Raw genomic sequence first — 21,923 nt, 5'->3', positions numbered from 1 at the left:
TCCACCTCACATGTCATTTATTCAGTTTTTATCATCAAGAAAATAGTCGCCGTCCCCGAAAAAATAAAAAAATAAAGTGCCGGTCGTGACTGACTACAACTCCCATGAGCCTTTGCGGTGTAAGTGTGCTCCGTTCGTTCCGGGTCAAAGGTTGTGGCGCTAACTCGTAGTTGTATCGATGAGCTGTTGTTGTGGAGAGCAGGTTGATGTTTACTTCAGATGAACGTGTGTTCGTGGAGCTCAGTGTGAGTCAGCCTCGTCTCGTCTCATCTCCACGCGGATGTAACAGAAGTCAGGTGAGGGACAGGTTTCCCTTTCCTCCTGCTGCACGTCCATGTTAGCGAGCTAACTACAAACACTGGTGTAGTTAGAGGAGGGGTTAGTTATAGAGGTGGTGGGTTAGATCAGTAGTTGATTAAAGCAGCGGTGAGTTAGAGGTGTGGTTGGTTAAAGGAGTGGTGGGTTAGATCAGTAGTTAATTAAAGCAGCGGTGAGTTAGAGGTGTGGTGGGTTAAAGGAGTGGTTGGAGTCCTCTTCTCTCTGTCAGGATGGTGCTCACTGTGCTGGTGTGTAGCCTGGTTCTCGTCTCTGCTGTGGGGCAGCAGGCGGACGATGACTGGGTCGACCCGTATGATATGCTCCACTATGACTCGACCTCCAGGACCATGAGGAAGCCCACTGAGGTGAGCTGATGTTTATCTGTCTGCACTCACGTTTCTGTTGTCCTGAATACCCAGAGGCTGCTCTGACCCGTCTGTGATGACACCAGTAACACGTTTTTATGTGTCTCTACCCTGCAGCCGGCTCACTATGATAATGTGGCAACCAAGAGAAGAGAGTACACCGAGGACACCAGCCAGGCCGAGCTGGGGAAGTGCAGCAGTCAAGTAGCAGATCTGCAGAAGAAGGTGGGTGTTTTATTTCACATGCAGAGACTAGAACCAGGCTACACACCAGCACCACCCTGACAGAGAGAAGAGGACTCTTAACTAACCACTCCTCTAACCAACCACTCCTCTAACCAACCACTCCTCTAACCAACCACTCCTGTAACCCACCACTCCTGTAACCCACCACTCCTCTAACCAACCACTCATATAGACACAGCCTCAACAACACAACCAACATATAAATTAAAATTGTTGCTGTAAATATATTCTGATTTGGTTTTACTCAGATTGAAGAACAGAAGAAGAAGATCTCACTCCTCTCAGAGCAGTCATCATGCAACCCAGTGTTCAGGAGATTCCTCAGAAGGCTCATGAAGGAAATGCAAAGACTCGGTTTGGTAGGTGTTTGTTTTTTTTTAACCCTTTTTTTAAAACTTTATTCTAACAACATTCTGCTTCAGTGATTTAACAGAAAGAAGGTGTAGTTTGCATAAAGTAAAAAAAACAGGACATTGTCATTTTAACTCACTTGTCTCTTTTCTCCCCAGCCCACTGACTCCTCAGATGCTTTCTATGATGCCAGAGTAGGAGTTTCTAAACAAGCCATCACAGAGATTCAGGCACTTCTGGATGGTGAGGACAACTGGAGAACCGGGGCTCTCGACGTTGCTGTCAGTCAGATACTAGTGAATCTTAAACCACATGACTACGATGCCTGGAGGTGGCGTTTTGAGGACACCTTTGGCGTGGAGCTGGACACACTAATAAAGGTGAGCTTTATCGTCGCGGTAAGAAACATTCCATACCGTCACAGCCTTAACTGTCGCTCTTTCAGATTTAAAAATAAGACTAAGGTTTTTGATTGCAAACGTTAGTATCTTGTTTATGCATCCATCTGAAGCTGAAAACAGATCTTACTTTATCAGTCATTACAGGGATCACACAAGATAAATTGACCTCTGTTCTTTCTGCTTGTGTTCCAGATCGGGCTGTGTGTTCTGGTCATGATGGCCATCATCTGCACTCAGCTGTGGTCGACCGTGTCCTGGTTCGTGCAGTTCAATCGACTCTTTGCTGTCTGCTTCGCTGTCAGTCTTGTCTGGAACTGGTTTTATCTGTATAAGGTGAGGAGCTCCTTCAGTTCCATTGCTCTTGCTGTCATTCTTTGTTTGTTTTCGAAGACTATTCAAATCTTTTCATGCCGTTACATTGTTTTTGTCCAGATCGCCTTTGCCGAGCACCAAAACAACATGGCGAAGATGGACAGTGTATATCAAAAATGCACTGGCATGAAGAAAATTGACTGGAGCGACAGTTTAAAAGGTAGGTTGATAACAAGAGGAACATGTTGTGTCTTTGTGGTTTTCTGTAAACAATTTCAGCTTTGTGAAAATGCAAATTTTTCTTTTGTGTTTAATGTTTAAAAGAATAATATCAATGACTATTTTTATAATTCAAAAAATGATTGCGATTTGGCTGAGCTATAATGCAGATTGACCAATCTATCTTTGGCTGCGTGGCATTGTGGGTAATGTAGGCACCAAGATTTGACAATAAGGAAGAATGTTAGGAATAAAATATATTAATAACTGGATCTGCTGCATCCAAATATCGATCCTTTCACCTTCACTGTCTTGTTTTTATATCAGCATGATCGGCTTGTTGTTTAAATGTGTTGTTAAATTTAAGATGTACAATACATCACTCTCAGCTGCTGCAACACGCTGACTCACTGATTATCTTTTCTTGCAGAGTGGTTCAGAAGCACCTGGACTCTTCAGGACGACCCCTGTAAGAGATACTATGAACTCATCATCGTCAACCCCATTCTGCTGGTACCCCCAACCAAGGTGGGTGTAGTTGCTATTAATTCTTTTTTTCAAGACATCAATACATAGAAGATCCAGTGTTCTGCAACAAGACTGTTATTTTCCAGCTTTGAGGCCTCTTGTTAACTACTTCTTGTAAATTTTGTCCCATTCAACACTCCTGTGGTTCTCACTTAATTATTTTAAATCTATATTAGTTTTCAATGTTTATATTTGTGTGCAAATGAAAAATCACTTATGATTTCAACATCCCTCTCTGTGTAGGCGATCTCCGTCACCATCACAACTTTCATCACAGAGCCACTGAAGCACATTGGCCAGGGGATCAGTGAGTTTCTTCGAGCCCTCCTCAAAGATCTACCAGTTACCCTGCAGATCCCTGTTCTCCTCACAATCGTCATCGTCATTGTGGTAAAGACCATAAATTCTCACTGACACATGAGTAACACAGTAAATTAAATCTGATTTCTCTATATATTGGTGTATTCGTTTGATTTCTCTGCAGGTATTTGTGTATGTCAGTGTGAATGCAGCCTTCCTGCATGGCATCACTGCACCTCTACGTCGACGGGGTCCACCTCCTCCTGGGCTCCAACAACCGCAACAGCAGCCTCAGGCTCAAATCCAGGGGATCGCGGACCTTGGCCACTTAACAGGCAATGATGCAGAACAGCAAGGTCCAAGGCAGCAACGTCCAAGGCAGCAAGCCGACGATGGCAGGGCACACAGGAATCCGGTTCGTCAGCGGCATCCAAACAGACCCAGGGAGGAGAAGGCCCGGGTGGTTGTGGAGACACTGCAAGCAGCTGCCCGCAGTGAGGATGAGACGGACACTGAGCAACAGGAGGGAAGACCTGAGGCAGAGCAGAATGTGACTGAGGAGTCAGATGCAGAAATCCAAGTGGAGAAAATAGAGGAGCCAGAAGAAGTGGATGCCAAAAGTGTTGCTGCTCACACAGCCCAAGCAAAAACTAAAACCACGCCCAAGGCCAAACCTATGAGAGTGAGAGAGAATCAGGAGAAACCCAGCAGAGACGACGCAGCACCCAGATCTCAGCCGGCCAAACAAAAACCGTTCCAAACTGATGTCAAGGTAAGTTATTTAAAAAAAGAAAAAACAACCTCTAAATAATATCAGACCTGAGACATGTGATAGTGCTTCTTAACTGTGATTAAACGTCCTATTTGTTGTTTTTTAATGCTTCAGCATCACACATTCACTAATTGGATGGTGAATATTTACTTGCTTCACACATTGGTAAATGAGTATTTATTTACTAGATCATGATTTTGTCCAGTGGTTTAACTTTTATGATTTGATAATAGCTGTAGCTTGTGTTGTTCTGTTAGTAAACTGTGAACACTGTATAAACGATGTGTTCTGTAACCAGAGATGTTTTTCCTTTTTTCCTCTCATCAGTAAAGTTGTAACAAAGTAACAAAGAATTTGAATTCCAGTGCATGTGAGTAAATTTAGTTATCATTTAGTTTTTAGAATTCTATCACCATTTATGGATTTGTGGTTGAAGCGAATAATCTTTAATACATAATACCATACTATAATAATGTAGTATGCAAGTAAATGTCAGACAGTGTCAGACATTTAGGAAATGAAACCAGTAAGATGCTTCATTGCTTAAAATCAATCATTTTATTTACTCAATAAAATGTATATGACTGAATGTATCTCACACATACTTGCTGATAGTTTAACCATTTTAATGTAATATATTTCTCCACTGCAGGACCTGAAGGCCTCAGCCGGACACAGGACCCCCTCTGTCTCTGTGACACACGTTGAAACTCTCGGACTTCCAGTTCAGGAGACGAGCACAGCGCCTGGGGAGTAGACGTACACATTAGCGGATGCAGCAAGGTTCATATCATCTGTGACAGACAGTGTTGAAATGTAACAGCACATCCGACCAATGTGGAACCACACCAGTAATTACCAACTAACTTTGTCTCGCTGATGCACAGTCAACCAAATGTGCCTTTCCTTGAGATGGGGCACCAACACTGCTTTGGTGAATCTTCTCATCATTTCATGATGATTTTGACAAAGTGTTCCTCAGTCAGAGAGAGGAGTCATATTGGTTTGTGTCTCATCTGTCACACTGTAAGATTTTTCTCGATTTAATTTAAGATAACAAAAGGTCTCATAAAACCTGGCAGTACAATCAACGAATAATGAGTTTATTTTGAGCTATTTTTGTTGTAATTCATTGTCTTAATGAATTAAGTTTTGCTGAGCAGCAGTGATACCTCTTCTGTGAGAAACTGCCTGTGCAAAGCTTAGACTGTATATACAGATGAATGACATGACACATCCACACCCTGTACAAAAATGGAGCTGAAGTATCGTGGATACAGCCGCGGACACCTTACGCTTTTGGTGTGATTTGGAGTGAGAGTCCCAGTGATAAACACTCAACCAAATCCTGAGTCAGTCTCAGCTGTCAATCATGGTTTTTCATCCTCTTTGTATAAATAACTAATTACAACGAAAAAGAACATTTAACACATCAGTCTGATAAGAACTACCTAAAATAACAGAGATCATCTGACTCATCATTTGACTTGTAGTTGTTGTGTTTTCCATGTCCCATCCATTAACATGGACGAGGCAGGGTGTGTGAACTATTCTGCAGCCAGACACTAGGGCGCGATCTGGATGATTTGGCTTTACTTTTGCCGAGCTGTCATGTCGTCCATCTTTATACACAGTCAAAGTGGGAGAGGATGATAATGCCGTTGGGTGCAATGGAAACAATTGTAATTATTGAATTTCATAAATTTCTAAGTCAATCACTGACTTCAACATGACACATATTAATATAAAAGAATCATCCTTCTCAGAAATGGAAAAAATAAATAAGCTGCCATGTTTAAAGCTGTAATAATCAGGTCCTGCAGGTTTACACTTACAGGTTTACTCTCATGACTCATCATCTCTTCAACTTTTCCTCCCTGCCCAGCCTCAAACTGTAGTTTCATTAGTGACCAGCAGGTGAACATAATGGAGCATCATTTGTGCAGGTTATATGTAAATGATCACGTCCACTTTATATGTATACCTGGCAAAATGTGTTTGTCTGTATCTAACTATAAATGGATGAATCTCCTCGACGGCCACTCATCAGTTGACTTAAGTCTCAGCGGATGTGTTGCTGAGGACGAGAGTTTTCCAGGGTTGTGTTACGCTCAGTGTCACTGCTAATCTCTTTATACCCTTTATTCAAGTTATTAAAAGTGTATTAGTTACAAAACACAACATGTTTGATATCAAGAATTTTATGATCACATCCATTAGAAATATGTTTTAGTACGGACACTGTTTAAAACGTCCTCGGACCGCACATCTTTAACTTCATGTGTCTGTGTGTTATTATAGGGGGCTCAGTGAGGCAGTGGATAGTACCTCTCAGTGGATTCTGCATGTTCTTTTTGTTGCATGTTGTAAATTTGTTAAATAGTGTATCATGCATAGTATGACGAATGGGAAACCTACAACATGGTGAATAAGTGGAAGACAGCACAGAGGAGAAGTGAGCTTTTTTTGTTTTCCTGTGTTGGAAATGATTGAGTAATATCTGACTGTGCCATTACAATACAGAACATATCAGTGGTGCGTCTCTTAGTGATCAGGTTAGTTTACAGCAACATGTGTTCTTTCAGTCTTTATGTCCTCTCTCACAAGAAGCACAAAAATAATTAAAGACTGTATAGCAGCTGCAAGTGGCAGTTCATTTAAATCAGAACATATGAATACCGAATGATTCATTTGGAATATACAGTATGACGTAAAGTAAAACTTTAGGAACATCTGGCCAACAGTGATTTGCTGCACGGCCAACACTTGGTTCGTTAAGGTCATTAAGACACAGAGACAGTCGGACTCTTTTGTTGTGTCACTGTTTAGAAGAGAAGAAGCTGTACACGAAAGAGTTTACATTTTAATGTAGATTTTGACATATTTGTCCCTGATTTAAAACTGGTGAGGATCTGTGCACTGTGTTGCATTAAAGCTATTTTGCAATATAAAATAATTATGAGGAACAAATGTCTGAAGTGTGGATGTTTTTGGCATCTCTGCCATAAATCATGCCCATACACATAAACACACATAATGCTAATGATTATACATAGTAATAATTATAGTATTGATAATAATATTAACATAAATACTACTACTACTACAACCAATAATAATAATGATGATGATTATACTGATGCTATTATTAATAATAGTATCACTAATGATATTAACAAATAATACTAGAGTCTCATGTAATTTGAATCATTGAAAACAGTGAAGTAAATGCTAGTGGCCGCTGGAGGGCCTCGCACCGCATGTTGTGAACCTGTGCTCCTCCTGGGACTCGGGTCCTGATTGGCTGCTCGTAAGTTGCGTGGTGACGCAGGGGCTCTGGTCTGAACGGGGTCTGACTCCGGATCAACTGTCAACCTGATAAAAAGCGCACGCGATCAGTTGCAGCGTCCACGTGGATCAATCAATCAATCATGGAACTACTGGGTCGGTATCTGGAGAGGAGCAACTCAGTCAGGTGAGGGTCAGTTTGAATCTTTCAGAGAACACACGCACCAAGGCTTGTGAGATATAGCAATATAAATAAAACATGTAATTATGTAACTGAGATATCATTTTCTCACACTAACAACAAAACTAGGAGTATTTAATTACTTTATAAGTTTCTGGTAAAGAACACAACTCACTGTGTGTGTGTGTGTGTGTGTGTGTGTGTGTGTGTGTGTGTGTGTGTGTGTGTGTGTGTGTGTGTGTGTGTGAGAGACACACCGTTGGGAAAATATTGAGAGTGCACTCATGGAGCTAACCTTGGACTTAAAGCCGGGCTGCCTGATGAATGCAGCCTGTGTATACTCAGTACATGAAGTCCTTCCTGTGAGAGATGATGACAGCTGCACTAAAAAACTGTTGTTCAACTAAAATCATCCTGAAATAACTGCTCACACTTTCACTTCTGGTTTTTCAACTTCAGCTCTAACTCCTGACATCTTCAGTGTGAAATCTGAATAAAAAAAATCTCAGGTGACCACAGGACAAGGCCAGGAACAGTTTGTAGTGTTTCCTTAACTACAGCTCGTGCATGCTGATTTATTTTGTTTCAGTTCTGTCATGACTCAAGATGCTGTGAAAGAGGAGATCCTGAGAGATGACCTGAGGTACTACTTCATGAGCCCGTGTGAGAAGTACAGGACCCGACGACACATCCCCTGGAAACTGGGAGTTCAGATCCTGAAGATTGTCATGATCACAACACAAGTATGTGCAGCTGAGTTTGTGCCGATTTGGCAAAGAGCTGGAGATCAGAGCCTCCCCGGAAATGTTTCCTCATACATTCATCGGTCCAAACCAAGCAGCCAAGTGCAGCATGAATCAGTGTGGAACTTTACAACCAGCAGGGCTCCATGTCATCTAAATGTTTTAGTTTTTTTTTCTAAGAAAGATGATGAAATAAATGGACTCCTTCCATGTATCTGATTCATGCATTTGCTATTGGCTGCTTGTTATTTTGAGAAACTAGAAATGTATTGTTGTTTCTTATGTTGAACTCGAGACTCATTTCATTAGTTGAGAAGTAAAGTAGCTGCAATTAAAACAGCTAGAAACTCCATTGTCCCTTTGTAAACACAGTTACAAGGTGATTTACAAGTTAAAGCTGAAGAATTGAGGGCAAACAATTAAATGCTTTTTTATATTAATCATTAGAAAATAAGAAAACCAAGAAAAAAGATGTTACAGATGAGAAATAGGTTAAAACAAAAGTACATTTAACTGTCATAAAATTATTTTAACAGTCTGTAAGATCAGAGCTGGAGTAAAAGTATGAGATTAAATGAATAAAATAAAAAGTTGAAGGTGTTTTCAGACCCCAAGTCCAGAGAAAGCACACATATAAAATTGTGTCTTTGAGAGAAATGTGTGTGAGTTTGGACTTAATTATTCTAAAGTAAACACCAACCTTTAAATCAACAGCAGACTGTGAAACGTTTTACAAGTTTGGCTGTTTTCCAAAAACAGGAATAAATGTACTGAATTAATTCTTGATTGTTCCTGTGATTGTGGTGTGGTCCTCCAGCTCATCCTGTTCGGCCTCAACAACCAGCTGGTGGTGTCCTTTAAGGAGGAGAACACCATGGCCCTGAAAAACCTCTTCCTGAAGGATTACACTGGTGTGGATGAGGACGACTACAGTGTCGCTGTCTACACCCAAGATGGAGTCAATGAGAGCCTGTTTTATGTCCTGGATCAGGTAAGTCCCCCCTCCTCAACTTACACGCTTACAATTCCTGTTTTTCCTGTTTATATCAGAAAAGTTAAAAGAGGTGGCTGTGATGTAGAGTCCGTGTCCTGAAGGAAGTTGTTTCAAATGTTTGCTATTGTTAGGACATAAAAAATACAGCCCTTGGCCAAAACGTAAATTAAGATACACATTTTTAAATAGCTTAATAAAGCCTTTTATTTTATTGTTGTCATAAGTGTCTTATCTGATGTTTGTTTGTTAGGTAGTTTACAAGATTATGCAAAAACAACCAGGGGTGGGGGGGGGGGGCATAAGAATAATGGTTATGATCAGATTTTTAAAGTCTCTTGTTATTGTGTGTATAAAATCTATATATATGTATGCACATGTATATAAAAATCATATTATGGCCGCAGACACAGAGATAAACCCTTATTCAGAAATGAAGGCGCATCTGCACACAAATAATCACAAACCTGAATACTGTTATGATCAGTAATATTTATGTGACTGACCAGCTTTCTAAATGTCCATGTTAAAAACCCAGCTGTGAAGCTAATGCTCCTATAAACTTACTTTCAAACTATTGGAAAACCTGTAAAACAAAGTGGAACTCGAGGTTAAGTAAGTAGTTTTGTGTTTGAACGATCGTCGCTTCTCCAGCTTTGTGTTATCTACCTTGTGACAGTGTGTTTTACCTGAGTCATGTGATATTTACAGTACAGCCAGTTGGGCCGTCTCTCTACGGGTCCCATCACCTACGGCGAGGATGATGACGGCAAACTGCTCCCGCTGGTCTTGTGTAAAGAGCGCTACAAGAGAGGCAGCGTGGAGCCGTCGGACGAGGCCTACGACATAGACGCGCAGCTGGAGACAGGTGTGAGGGGACAATCACATTTCATCTGAAAATCAGCAGGAACATTTGTGCTGTGATCATAAACTCTGTGTCATGTTTTGTGTATTGGTTTATACTGTATCACACCGTATGACCCAATTATAGAATCACTATATTATCTTACTTAAACTGTAAAATCAAGTCTATGTTCGTCTGTTTCTCAGTTTGCGTGTCCCATGATCCAAAGACTGGAAACCTGCAGAGAACCTACAACTCGTCCTTTTTTAATCTGGACTTTTACAGGTACACAGCTCCATCAGTTCTCTGTGACTGCTGCTAACATTAGAAGGACTTTTTATTTAAGTCTATTTCATCCTCTTCTGTTTCAGGCTGGTCGACATCAAAATAACCTTCCAGCTGAAGGGCATCAATCTGCAGACAGTGCGCTCACGGGAGTTACCTGACTGCTACTCCTTCTATGTCACGGTACAGAAACACTCTCACACTTACCATCATGGAGTGACACGATCTGGAGAGTGTCCAGAAACTTAAAAGCTCTTAAACATTGATCGTACTAATTTTTAAATGCAACTGCCTTGTTTAACTAATCTACTTTCCTTTTCCCCTCGTCCTCAGATAACATTTGATAACCAGTGTCACAGCGGGAAGGTGAAAATATTCCTGGACATAGACAGTCAGAGCAGCACATGCAGGGACTGGAAGATATCAGGAACAGGTAAATTAGAGTAGTCAAACAAAAGGTGGAAATACAACAACAATCAGTAGAGCGCATACCTCTGCCAAGGCTGAAAATCCTGCACATGATTGTCTGGTTCTTATAGTAAAAATATATAAAAGCTCCTTTCACTTGAAATTCATCTCAGTTGTAGACACTATATAAAATGCAATATAAAAATGATATAATGTTATCTATATAATAAGATGGACACTGTATGAGTTCCATACAGGAAATCATGAATTATATTTTTCACATTTAATTCTGAAATCTGTCATACTGTGACGTGTGGCTGGTCAAACTTCAATAAAAGTATCTTTGATTCATTTCTATATAATGCATGTGCACCAAATCTCACATCTTCTGGAAATAAGGAAACCAAATAATAAGCCCATCAAAAGTCTTTTTCAAACCTTCAGTGTCAAGGCCTGATGCTGTTTGACTGTTATTTTCCCTCGGAGTGGCTCTTATCAGAGACGAGTGTGAGGGAGCTATGTAAGAGATAAACAGTCACGCTCACGCACTCCTTCTGTTTCAGCTCAGAAGAACACACACTATCTCCTGATATTCGACGGTTTCGTCATCCTGGTCTGCATCACGTCGGCCGTGCTGTGCAGCCGCTCCATCGTGCTGGCTGTCAGGTTACTCCAGGTCAGCACTCTCACGCCTCTGCTCACTCTGCAAAATATCGTACAGGACGTTTTTAGTTCCTGTCTTCTTTTTCCTCTTTCTGTATTTTGTGATTCTACATTCTTACAGTCTTTCTCATTTCCCTCAAATGATCAGCAAAATTCATTCAAACACCCATTGATAAAGCATCTACACCACTATCCACACCACATGTAGATATATTGTCATAGTTATATATATTTTTTATTGTGTCACTATGCTTTCAGAGATTCTCCAGATTCTTCCATGAGAACTACCATCGTAAAGTGTGTGAGGACGATCAGAGGGAGTTTTTGAACGGCTGGTACGTGCTCGTCATCGCCAGCGACCTCTTGGCCATAGTTGGAACCATATTAAAGATGGAAATACAAGCCAAGGTAAAAATTCTCTATATAGATAATGTTGCTGTTATCTTCAGTCCAAAGGTAACTGGCCAATATTACTGCAGCGGTTATGTAAAATAAATGCAATAGAAAAGAGAGGGTAAAGTCCCTGTGTGTGTACGATTAACAAGAGCGTGAGAGAAATCTTGTGTTCTATCAGATCAGGAAAAAAATCAGGAAACAAACTTTTGAGTAGCCAGTGCCACCTTTGATTTTACAGTCTGTTATTTATTAAGTAACTGAGAAATAAAATCCAGGGAATCGCTGGTGAATCATCTGCTCATCATCAGGTGGAGTTGGAGCAAAGGACTCGTTGTAGACACTAAAGAAAAACTAAGAAAAATGTTTATTATTTGCTGGGATGAGGGAACAAGGTATTTCCATATACGAACTCTGCTGATGAACAGGAAGTTCAACAGGTTCAATTTACTGGATTTACCAACACATTCAACTTTCCATTTGAAATCAGAGCCTCAATGTGAATGAAAAACTTAAGTAAACCGAGGATGGGTATTTCCTCTTCTGCATTTCCTCAATGCACTTTGAGCCCTAATAAAATAATCCACACCAGTCATATCACACTACAACACAAATGCTGAGCCCAGTAGTTAAAATGAGTTTAAAATTTGAATTTTTAAGACTGCAAACCTCAGACTAAAAGCAAACTGTCATCTCTGTTATTTTTCTTTTCTCTCCCTCGTAGAGTGTGACCAGTTATGATGTGTGCAGTATCTTCCTGGGAACATCTACGTTATTGGTGTGGGTCGGTGTGATCAGATACCTGGGATACTTCCAGAAATACAACGTGAGCCTAAAACTTTTAATTATTTCACGAGGCCTTTTCTTGTTCTCACAGTCGAGAGACTTCTTATTTATTTGCTTATTTGACTGAGCCAAATAAAGAACATTAGCATAAGATACTAACTTGAATATGTTGATGAGCAAGAATGCTAATATACAACCATAGGCGGGACTGACACAGTACAACAAATACAGACAGCAGTATACAAATAGAAAAAACACAGCTGCTGAAAGGTGGTTTTAACAATGTGTTTGTTGAAGTAGAACAATTTGAATCTGGATGAACCACATCACAAACAAGCAGCTGTGTGCAGACCGTGTGTCGTTGTATTGTCAATATGTTGTTGAGGGGTTAGTTTCATTTGTATTTGAAACTTTGAGCAATTGTGAGATTTTAAGATGCTCATAGTTGTATTACAGGTTTTTTTAAGTCCCTGTTTGTCCCTTATCAAATGCCTTAACTAACTTTTTTCATTACTGAACTTCTTGCTACTTCCCGTGTTTCTGCCGCAGGTGCTGATTCTAACTATGAAAGCTGCCTTCCCCAAGGTCCTGCGTTTCTGCTGCTGTGCCGGCATGATCTACCTGGGCTACACCTTCTGCGGCTGGATCGTTCTGGGCCCGTACCACGAGAAGGTAACCAACGAGCTGGTGGGAGGAGAGCAGAGGCCTGAAGTTCAGATTAGAGAACACAATTTATGAGTTTATGGGACACTTGCTTTGTTGTATCCAAGGATTCTGTTGCTTTAACAGTTTCCAGTCAGTTGGATTGAGGCCGTGTATGAGATCAGTGTAGATCCGAATGGAAACAGTGGAGGGGGTTGACACCATGAGCCCATGGGCTGTATGAAACTGTGGCATGTAGAACACAGGCTGTTTGACAGGTAAACACACAGTAAATCACCCGGATGCAAATGTTCATGTTGGCTAAGGGTGTGCACAGAAATGTTTCCCTCTCAGATGCTGCTGCCTGTTTCACATGGAAACATATGGTAAGTGACTGCATGGTGGGAAAAAGGTGGCTAATGTGACAAGGCAGCGCTAACAGACGAGTGGATGAACAGACTAATAATAAACTTCCTCTAAAGCACAAATATTGGACCCCCTTGATAACGAGATCCATCTCAAGGAGTTCAACTTAACCAGAAGACAATGTTGAAAACGACGTCATGGTTGATTTACAACTCTGGACTTATGCAAACAATGGAAAGCAATGGATTAACATTGACTATTGATTCAATATTGAGTTTACAAGTGTAGATTAGCTGTGTACACTGTATGGATAAACATTTCAGAGTAAAATAACCATTTTCAGATGAGCCAGTTGAATTAATGTTATCGTTTACTTATCGTAAAACTCAACATACTATCTTCATTTAAATACTTTTTTATTCTTCATCATGGTTTAGGGTGCATGAATGAATATGCTACGTGCACGGTCTGGGACTGAGCTCATTGACAAATCAAAACCAAATTCATTAACAGACGTTAACAAAAAGTAGAACACAGCGGTGGGAATTTTTAGTTCAGTCTCATTCTGTCAACATCTTTGAACTATAACAGGTGATTAACAGTGAATCTTTCTCAAACAGTCAGAGTTGGTTGATTTATTTTCCACTTTAACTTTATAGCCTGAAGAAATGACAAATACAGCCTTTTCTTTATCTTGGAATAACTTAACGTGGCATTTGGCTTCTCTCAGGTTTTTATGTGTCTTCGAATATACTGTATTGCCACTAGGTGTCAGTATATGTTTTGCCAATAATCTGGCTTCAGCGATGACAGCAGCTCTTTCAGATTTTGAGAATCTTTAAGTGACACATTCATGCGTGTGCAGAAAATAGCATCTTTTCCACTTTTACATACTGTTCAAATGACCAGAGACGTGTTTTTCTTTTTGAATAACAAGATTATATTGAAATAAATATATATAAGTTGAGGAAAAGGGTGGAGAGATGTTGTAAGACGACATGTATCAACCCTGGACTTGAGGATTCATGCGATGAAAAACCTCTAAGCCACCAGTCTTTTTTTTTAAACCACAGGGATTTTTTGTAACCGCTCAAAATAGTTTCTTAACTTCTTTTCAGTTCAAACACCAGAGAGAGAAATGCACAGGATATGATAAATAACAGATTTGTTTTAAGAAATAACGAGAAATACCACAACACAGTGTGTGTCTTTGTATGTTCTTAAAATATAAAACCCAAAGATAATTTAACTACAGTTTGGGGGAAATCTGAGCAGGCATGGACCAGGCAGGCTTCGGAACAGATGGCACTCACTCCTTGGACAACAAGTGTCATCGGGGTAAACACGTGTGTGTGTGTGTGGCCTGTCCTTGCCTGTTAAGATAAATTATTTACGGACGTGCGAGCAGCAATTGGTGTCTAAACAAGACAGAGCTCATACTGCTGAAGAGACAGATGTGAGATCTGAGACTGAGATCCGCCACTCCAGGTCAAGTGATGAAGCGAATAGAAAAGTGTTGATAGTCACAAAACTGAAGTGTAAATAAGTTGTGGGTGGATGCAAAGTGTGTCATATGTATATACATCAGAAAACACTTTTCCAGTTCCTCTGGGATCAAGAAGTGACAGTGACGTGCAGGGCTGCCTCAGCTGCAGGTTTCAGGTCCTTTAGTGTGTCCTCTGAGACTCCATCATGATATTTACATTGTGGTAGCAGGGGGAGTCCCTTGTCGAGTGCTGTTGGCCCTTCCAGGATCCTCAGATTATTTACCGAGGGAATAAACACAGAATGTTCTCGGGCCGTCCCACCCGTCCTCAAGTGCTGTGCCCTGCATCCATACCGTCGCAGTGGGATGTTGTTTTTAGATACGATCTCATCCTGGAGAACTCTGCCTCTTTAATCATCTGTCTTGAGTGTTTGCCTTTCTGTCTTCCCCAGTCCACCGCTGTCAACTGTCGCACAGTTTGGTGCTTTACATGTCCTGCTCCTTCTCTGTAGGAACCTGCAGCAGGACGTGACAAAGTAGACAAAAGGAACTGAACGTATTTGTTAACGATCATGTAAAGTGTATGTGTCCTGAGGAGATGTACACTGACGTTTGCATCACTGTTTGCACTTCTTCTCGAAACCGACTGCAAATGTCAGTCCGCAGCGGCACAGCTCCAGCCATCACATTCGAGAAGGTGCCGTGATAACTCAGAAGGTCTATGGCCATGAAAGAGTATTTGTACACGTATTAATAATAATACACTTTATTTAAAGAGCACTTTTCAAAATACATGTCAAATACAAATACATTAAAGTACTTTGCAATGGCAGCAAAATACAAGATGAGTCATAAAAACATCATTTGTCAAACTATCTAGAGCGTTAATAATTAATAATAGATCTTACTCCCTGTGCTTTTGATCATTTTTTTCTGGCGTTTAAATGAAAAATAATCTGCATGATCAAGAATGACACTAATAGTTGCAGACCTACGGCGTCTACAACTTCATAGGTTGTGTTATTTATTCCTCTTTAGTTCAGGGGCCTTAAAATGTAAATATCTCCATTAAAACATCAGAGATCAAACAATTAAAAGAACGTATGTTTTCCTTCTTCTGTTTTCCTGCTTAACATCTTTAATCTCTCTGTGTGGATTCAAACGTCCCGTACGCAGCCACTGGTCCGACTGACTGTCTTTGTGATGACTTATTATTGTGTGTTTACTTTGTAACTAATGTCTCCTCGTCCATGTGTCCTAGTTCGAGGGCCTGAGTCGCGTGGCCGAGTGCCTGTTCTCCCTTCTGAACGGTGACGACATGTTCGTGACCTTCGCCCAGCTGAAGGACAAAAATCAGCTGGTGTGGCTCTTCAGTCGGGCGTACCTCTACTCCTTCATCTCCCTGTTCATTTACATGGTGCTGTCGCTCTTCATCGCCCTCATCACAGACGCCTACGAGACCATCAAGGTACTCGTTCCTCTCTTAACTGAGCCTGATCAACAGAAAGTTCATCTTTAATGATTTAGATTTTTATTTATTTTTTACAAGCAAAAAGGCAAAATATCATCTGGCTCTAGTTGAGCAAATGTATTTTTGAGTTTTTTCTTTAGGTTTTTGTCTTTTCACAGACTAACAAGTAATCAATAATACGTGTTCAGCATAATAAGCAAATTTACTGTCAGTAGTTGTTTACTTAAGTGTCCTTTAAAGAATGCATCTCGATTTTTTTTTGTCTTTATGTTCCACTGTGAAATCAAAATGAAGTCTTTGTGTCTAAAATCGTCTGTTACACTGATTTATTGTTTCTGTTGGCGCTCTCAGAACTACCAGAGGGATGGTTTCCCGTTGACAGACCTGCAGAAGTTCCTCAGAGAGCTGAAGGATTTCCCTGTGGTGGAGGAGAGCAGTCAGACAGATGTTCACATCAGTAACTCTGTGCTCTGCTGCTGCCAACGGTATGACAGCAACCCCAGTGATAACATTTCACTCTCATTCACACACACACAAACACACACACACATTGTTTAAAACCACTTGCATGCCTCAGCTGAGGAGTTTCTCAAGATTTGTCTGAAAAACGGTTCTGCTTTTTCATTTTGGTGACGTCTTTGTTGCTCAGAGATCATTGTTTTGTTATATTGTTGCGCTGCACTTCCCACAGAGTCATTGATGTAAAAAGAGAGCAGCATCGGCAGCGCTGTGTTGACACTCTTTCATTATCAAGGTCACGTTTTCTGCTGTTTGCTCAAAACAAGAGACGGTTGCTGTCAATGTGAGAAGCATCCATATCGTTAAAGCTGCCTTCAGACATGAACTGAACTCTGGATATTCTTTATATATTGAAGGGGTCTGTGAGAACGCTAATGACCGACATTCTCCAGAGTTTTTCCTGCCAGAGCTCATCCGAGTGAACCCATTTACAGCAAGCGTGTATCCTGAGTAAGATGTGAACTTGGAAAGACAACGAGATCGGAGAGTTTTTGGTGATAAGGGCCGACGCTGGTGTTGATGAATTGTAAACAAAAACACATGATCTATGCAGCAGAATTTGTACGTCACGTCCTGACTCCTGAATACTATACGCAGGTGTCACCCCTGACATGAATGTTCCTGGAAAACCCAGAGAATCTCCTGCTGCGTTCTTCAGATGTGAGACATCATCCAAAAACTATTGTCTGTACATTATCCGGAGCTCTTGTCGGAAAGCGGTTTAATTCTAAATTTTTGTGGTGAAAGATCTACCAGGACTTAGAATAAGATATAGTTTTATTTCCCGTTGTGTCATATATCATTCACAAGTACACAGGAACAAAACTGAGCTCACTTCATGTGGGAAATATGAGCAACAGTCCCTATAGATGCAAGTCACACAGTAAATTTAGAGTCACTACACTCCAGCAAGTCATCATATGTCTCTATATGTCGCCCGTTTTCTGCTCGTTCCTCCTCCCCGAGCCAGCCTCTATCATCTGGAGGCAGCAGACTGTTTCCTCCACGCTGCGGTTTGGCTCGGCCTGAACGTGGTCTGAGAGCAATGAAATTAGCGGTGGGAGCTATGCAGACACACCCAGTGATGGGCTGATTACAGAGGGAGAACGCTGGGACGCTGCACCCCCCCCCTACTGTGTTACCTCCCATATAAACCATGGTCGACACTGAGGGTTTTTTTTGTCAAATGGAGAAGTTTTTGCTGAGGCTCAGCGGTTAGTGGGACAGAGTTATGATTCGAGTGTGATGGGTGAAAGTTTAACTCCAGTTCTCTTTAATGTGGTGACAGTGAGGTTTAGTGCATGTGCGGTTTTTTTTTATACTGGACTTGATCCTCTGTTCTCTCTTTGTAATCAGGTATTTCTGATAATTAATGAGATGCTCTTGATCCCATTTTCTGTCATCCACCAGAAAGAGCAGGTTGAAAAGTCATCTCTTCCTCATTGCATTTCTACCAAATGGAAAAGTTGCAGACATCAACCAGTCGGCACTTGTGGTTTCCTTCCCCCACTTTCAATTCTGCTTTATTAATGATTCATAAAATGAATTCATGTATTATTCAGTTTTGATCAATTAAATGTACAGTATTTCCAGGAAATAGATAAACAGGAGGCTTGTTTTCTCCATAAATGTCCTTGCACTCTCCTCCTTGTTTATCCCAGAGAAGTCATTTGTCATCGAACAACTGAATTCTCAAATGTTTGCTCACTCTGTAAAAATCTGTGGAAAAGAACTGAATTCAGTAACAACAGAAAAGTAAACTTTTCTTTTTCTTGTTTTAAAGTTATTAATGGATTTATGTGGCTCCTCCATCACTATTCTTTTACCAGACATTAACACTCGCCCTGTGCGGTCTGCCTGTCCTTCTACTCTGGAAGCCTTTAAGTGTTTATGGAAGTGCAGTTTCAGTTACAGAGCCATTAAGTGATCATTTGTAATAGTGCAGGACCGGCAGCTGAATGTACATCGTCTCTGTGGCAATGAATGCAAAATACCACTGGCCTCTTATGTTGGGTGACTTTCTGTCATTAGAAGTTCTCTCTTCAAGTTACAAATTTGTTTATTTGCAGCCATTTGCAGCCTCCGTCCTGACTAAAATTTCCTCTTTATGAGCATCACTGTCAAAAATTAGATCAGCGCTTTGCCCAAACATTTCAGCTCAGTGGATGAAATTTCATCTGCATACAATTAGCCTCTTCCTACTGTTTATCCTCCTCTGCTGCAGTCGCATGACTTTCTATTTGGATTTCAAATGTGCTACTTAGGCTTGAATGTATTGGTTGCAGTTCATATGATTACATACAGTGTAATACCGGATATCCTGTCTGAAAGACATTTGACAAAGAGAAGCACTAATCCGTACATAAAAGTGATGCGTCAATCCAGAATAAGGCCAGAAATGGTTTTGATCCATACGACGGATGTTCTCTCCATGAAAAGATTCACATCCTCAAATGGCTTCAGCAGATTGTGGAACAGAGTCTGGGAGTTGGTGTGTGAGAGCTGAAACTGCCTTCCACTGATCATAAAGGGGAAATGTGCAATTGATTGTAGGTTTGATGTAACAGAGATAGATTGAGCGGTTTTCTCTGGGATGCAAACATTTTGGACACAGGAAGCTGTTTTGAGATGCACGGGGAGATTTTCATTTTCATCCATTCGTTCATTATCTATAACGATATATCGAGAATGCCACTCAACAGAGCGCATACCTCCATACTTTCCCGTTATGAAACCACATTAAAATTCATTCGATCCAGATTTTTATTTGGATCTGCACCAAATTGAACACACTCCTAAATATCAGTCCCCCTAAATGTGTCTGATTTATTTTTTTTAAATCAAGATCCATGAATCATTTTCTGATTATTGTGATCATTTCGATTATGAGATTCACTGTATTCCACTGTCTACCCATTTTAGTGTTTTCTCTCTTATTGTGCAGAAGCTTCATCTCCTGGTTATTTATACATCTTATTTACAATCAAACCTAAACATCTGCAAAATGCTGTTCAAACTCCAAAATATTATATTCCAGTTTAGACTAATGCATTTCTACATAATGTCACTAAGGTCGGAAAACTGCACGTGTCTTAGTTCAAAGGCTTAATCAAAAAATGCTGTTCACATGGCAGCATCTTATTCAGACTATTGTGTTAATCAGGTTAATATCAGAATACTGATATCAATGTAAATGGTGTCGTACCACTTTATCCTTTGACGGTCATGAGGGTCTGCAGCCAATCCCAGCTGGCACTGGGCAGAAGGTGAGGTGCAGTCTGGTCAGGTCGCCAGCTAATCCCAAGACCAACATAGAGATCAACAAGCATTCACACCTATGGACAATTCAGAGTCTCCAGTTAACCCTTAGCTGCATGTGTTTGGACTGTGGGAGGAAGCTGGAGTTACTGGAGAAAACCCACACGGTGAAAACATGCGAACTCCGCACAGAAAGACCCCGGTCGAACTAGAGTTCAAACCCAGAATTATCCTCCTATGAGGCTAACCACTGCACCACTAATCCGCCTCCTACCATTAACCATGCCTTGGTGGCAGGGCCAAACCCACATCCAGGTGGAAGCCCAGAGAATCAGGACAACACTTTTAATGGTTTGAATTCTACGAAGTGTCTGTTGTGACCTGTGTGTGTGTGTGGTTATTTCAACATCAACACTTTAATAATGTAGGATGACTTCAGAGACACTTCACCAGTCTGAACAAGCCATGTGTCTTGCTGAATCTTGAATTCCTGTGACCTTTGATACAAGTTGGATGTGACGTCGTAAAACAAAATGACTCAGAAACAGTCTGGGACTTTGAGCAAAACTCCCACAGCTGTCATCAGATAATTATGTTCAAGTTTTGGAGTTTAGTTGCTCAACAGGAGATTATTAAAGATTCACAGATGAGCCTCTTTAACACAATAAAACACAGCAATTACAATTAAAGTTGGCTATTTTTTCTCTATTTTCTGACCTTTTACAAGCAGAAAGCTGCTAATTGATTAATTGAAAACATAATGAGAAGACCTGCTGATAATGATAATGTCAAATCTTATCAAACTGCTGCCATTCCCATAAAGAAGCCCCTTTAAACAAAGTTGCAACAGTCCTGATGCCTGACTTCAATAAAAAATTACTGATATTGTAAAGGTGTGACCATCCCTACTAGTGACCTGACGCGTTCATATATGGTGCTGCTGATGAGAGATTGAAGATGTCATGTCTCTCTTTTTTATTTTTTTTTTGATCATGTCTTTACAGAGTTCCAGAAAATGACGACATCATACTGATCAGCTGACAACTGTCCCACCTCCAGATGAGATGGTTCGTGGAGGAAGAGGATGCTGGGAACAGGACCTCACATGTCTGACACAGACTTCAGATGCCTACCTGGGATACGTAGAGATAACCGTCTGTGAAGTGCAATATCAAACAAGTCCTCATGAAACTGGAGCTCAGGTGGAAGAGTTGGTACTGGGACTAATGGACCAACCTGTTATTGGACTGTATCTGTTGGAGTTCAGGATATTGACGAGGAGTTTACTCTGCCTTTTTCTGGCATGCATATTCATTAGTTGCCAAAGAACTGGATTTACCGTTGTTCTGAAGTTGAATATAGATTCAAACACCCGTTGGAGGCAACGTGATGCAAGATGTATGTTGTTTGTCAAGTGTTGTCATAGAGACAACATCAAAGCCAATCTTTTTATTTGTTCATTGTTAGAAAACGTTTCCTGTCTTTGCCGAAAATGTCCGAGCTTTGAGAGAAACGGCAGGAAGTTAGAAGTCAAAGCTGTAAATGAATGTGATTATTTATATGGTCAGTATATTACAAGCAGTGGTGGGAGCCTGATATAAAATGTTAATGATGAAAGAGAACTATGAATTTCTTCAGTGCACAGAATAAATGAGCTCCAAAGCTTTCTCTAAATTTCATTATCATCATAATAAGAGTAAATGATAATAAAACTTTGTAGCTCTAATCTAAACAAGGTCACAAAGTACTACGAAATATATGGGAAGTAAACGACACAGAACAAAATA

At 40.6% G+C, this 21,923-nt stretch overlaps 2 protein-coding genes across 7 annotated transcripts; both read left to right on the top strand.

Moving 5' to 3' along the window:
• Nucleotides 1-132: 132 nt before the first annotated feature.
• clcc1 (chloride channel CLIC-like 1) lies at nucleotides 133-6,782 on the top strand. Of its 6 annotated transcripts, none has more exons than XM_069521962.1 (12): nucleotides 137-296; nucleotides 548-683; nucleotides 801-908; nucleotides 1,178-1,288; nucleotides 1,439-1,660; nucleotides 1,874-2,014; nucleotides 2,114-2,213; nucleotides 2,643-2,740; nucleotides 2,984-3,130; nucleotides 3,225-3,812; nucleotides 4,140-4,182; nucleotides 4,465-6,480. In XM_069521962.1, the coding sequence occupies exons 2-11, from the start codon at nucleotides 549-551 to the stop codon at nucleotides 4,140-4,142; spliced, it is 1,653 nt and encodes a 550-aa protein (XP_069378063.1). In that variant the 5' UTR covers nucleotides 137-296; nucleotide 548; the 3' UTR covers nucleotides 4,143-4,182; nucleotides 4,465-6,480. The 6 variants fall into 6 exon arrangements, with proteins under 6 accessions (XP_069378064.1, XP_069378060.1, XP_069378063.1 ...); XM_069521961.1 differs by adding an exon at nucleotides 3,927-3,977 and having other exon boundaries at nucleotides 137-683; nucleotides 4,465-4,602; XM_069521959.1 differs by lacking the exon at nucleotides 4,140-4,182 and having other exon boundaries at nucleotides 136-437; nucleotides 502-683; nucleotides 4,465-6,782.
• A 345-nt stretch (nucleotides 6,783-7,127) lies between these two features.
• mcoln2 (mucolipin TRP cation channel 2) lies at nucleotides 7,128-21,803 on the top strand. Its single transcript, XM_020081157.2, has 14 exons — nucleotides 7,128-7,287; nucleotides 7,871-8,024; nucleotides 8,842-9,015; nucleotides 9,727-9,883; nucleotides 10,066-10,144; nucleotides 10,231-10,327; nucleotides 10,478-10,577; nucleotides 11,116-11,228; nucleotides 11,474-11,623; nucleotides 12,333-12,434; nucleotides 12,944-13,066; nucleotides 16,150-16,356; nucleotides 16,711-16,844; nucleotides 21,141-21,803. Exons 1-14 carry the CDS (start codon nucleotides 7,244-7,246, stop codon nucleotides 21,175-21,177), a joined length of 1,671 nt encoding a protein of 556 aa, XP_019936716.2. The 5' UTR covers nucleotides 7,128-7,243; the 3' UTR covers nucleotides 21,178-21,803.
• Nucleotides 21,804-21,923: the final 120 nt, after the last annotated feature.

The sequence above is a fragment of the Paralichthys olivaceus genome, chromosome 3 (assembly GCF_024713975.1).
Source record: "Paralichthys olivaceus isolate ysfri-2021 chromosome 3, ASM2471397v2, whole genome shotgun sequence".
Lineage (NCBI taxonomy): Eukaryota > Metazoa > Chordata > Actinopteri > Pleuronectiformes > Paralichthyidae > Paralichthys > Paralichthys olivaceus.
The sequence above is the reverse complement of the archived record's forward strand: the minus strand, read 5'-3'. Positions and strand labels throughout refer to the sequence as shown.

Coding starts and splice junctions, on each gene's coding strand:
- clcc1 (XM_069521959.1), top strand. CDS start 549: ATGGTGCTCACTGTGCTGGTGTGTAGCCTGGTTCTCGTCTCTGCTGTG. Junction 1,661..1,873: donor AGCTGGACACACTAATAAAG/GTGAGCTTTATC, acceptor CTTGTGTTCCAG/ATCGGGCTGTGTGTTCTGGT. Junction 2,214..2,642: donor CTGGAGCGACAGTTTAAAAG/GTAGGTTGATAA, acceptor CTTTTCTTGCAG/AGTGGTTCAGAAGCACCTGG.
- mcoln2 (XM_020081157.2), top strand. CDS start 7,244: ATGGAACTACTGGGTCGGTATCTGGAGAGGAGCAACTCAGTCAG. Junction 9,016..9,726: donor TGTTTTATGTCCTGGATCAG/GTAAGTCCCCCC, acceptor TGATATTTACAG/TACAGCCAGTTGGGCCGTCT. Junction 10,578..11,115: donor CTGGAAGATATCAGGAACAG/GTAAATTAGAGT, acceptor CTTCTGTTTCAG/CTCAGAAGAACACACACTAT.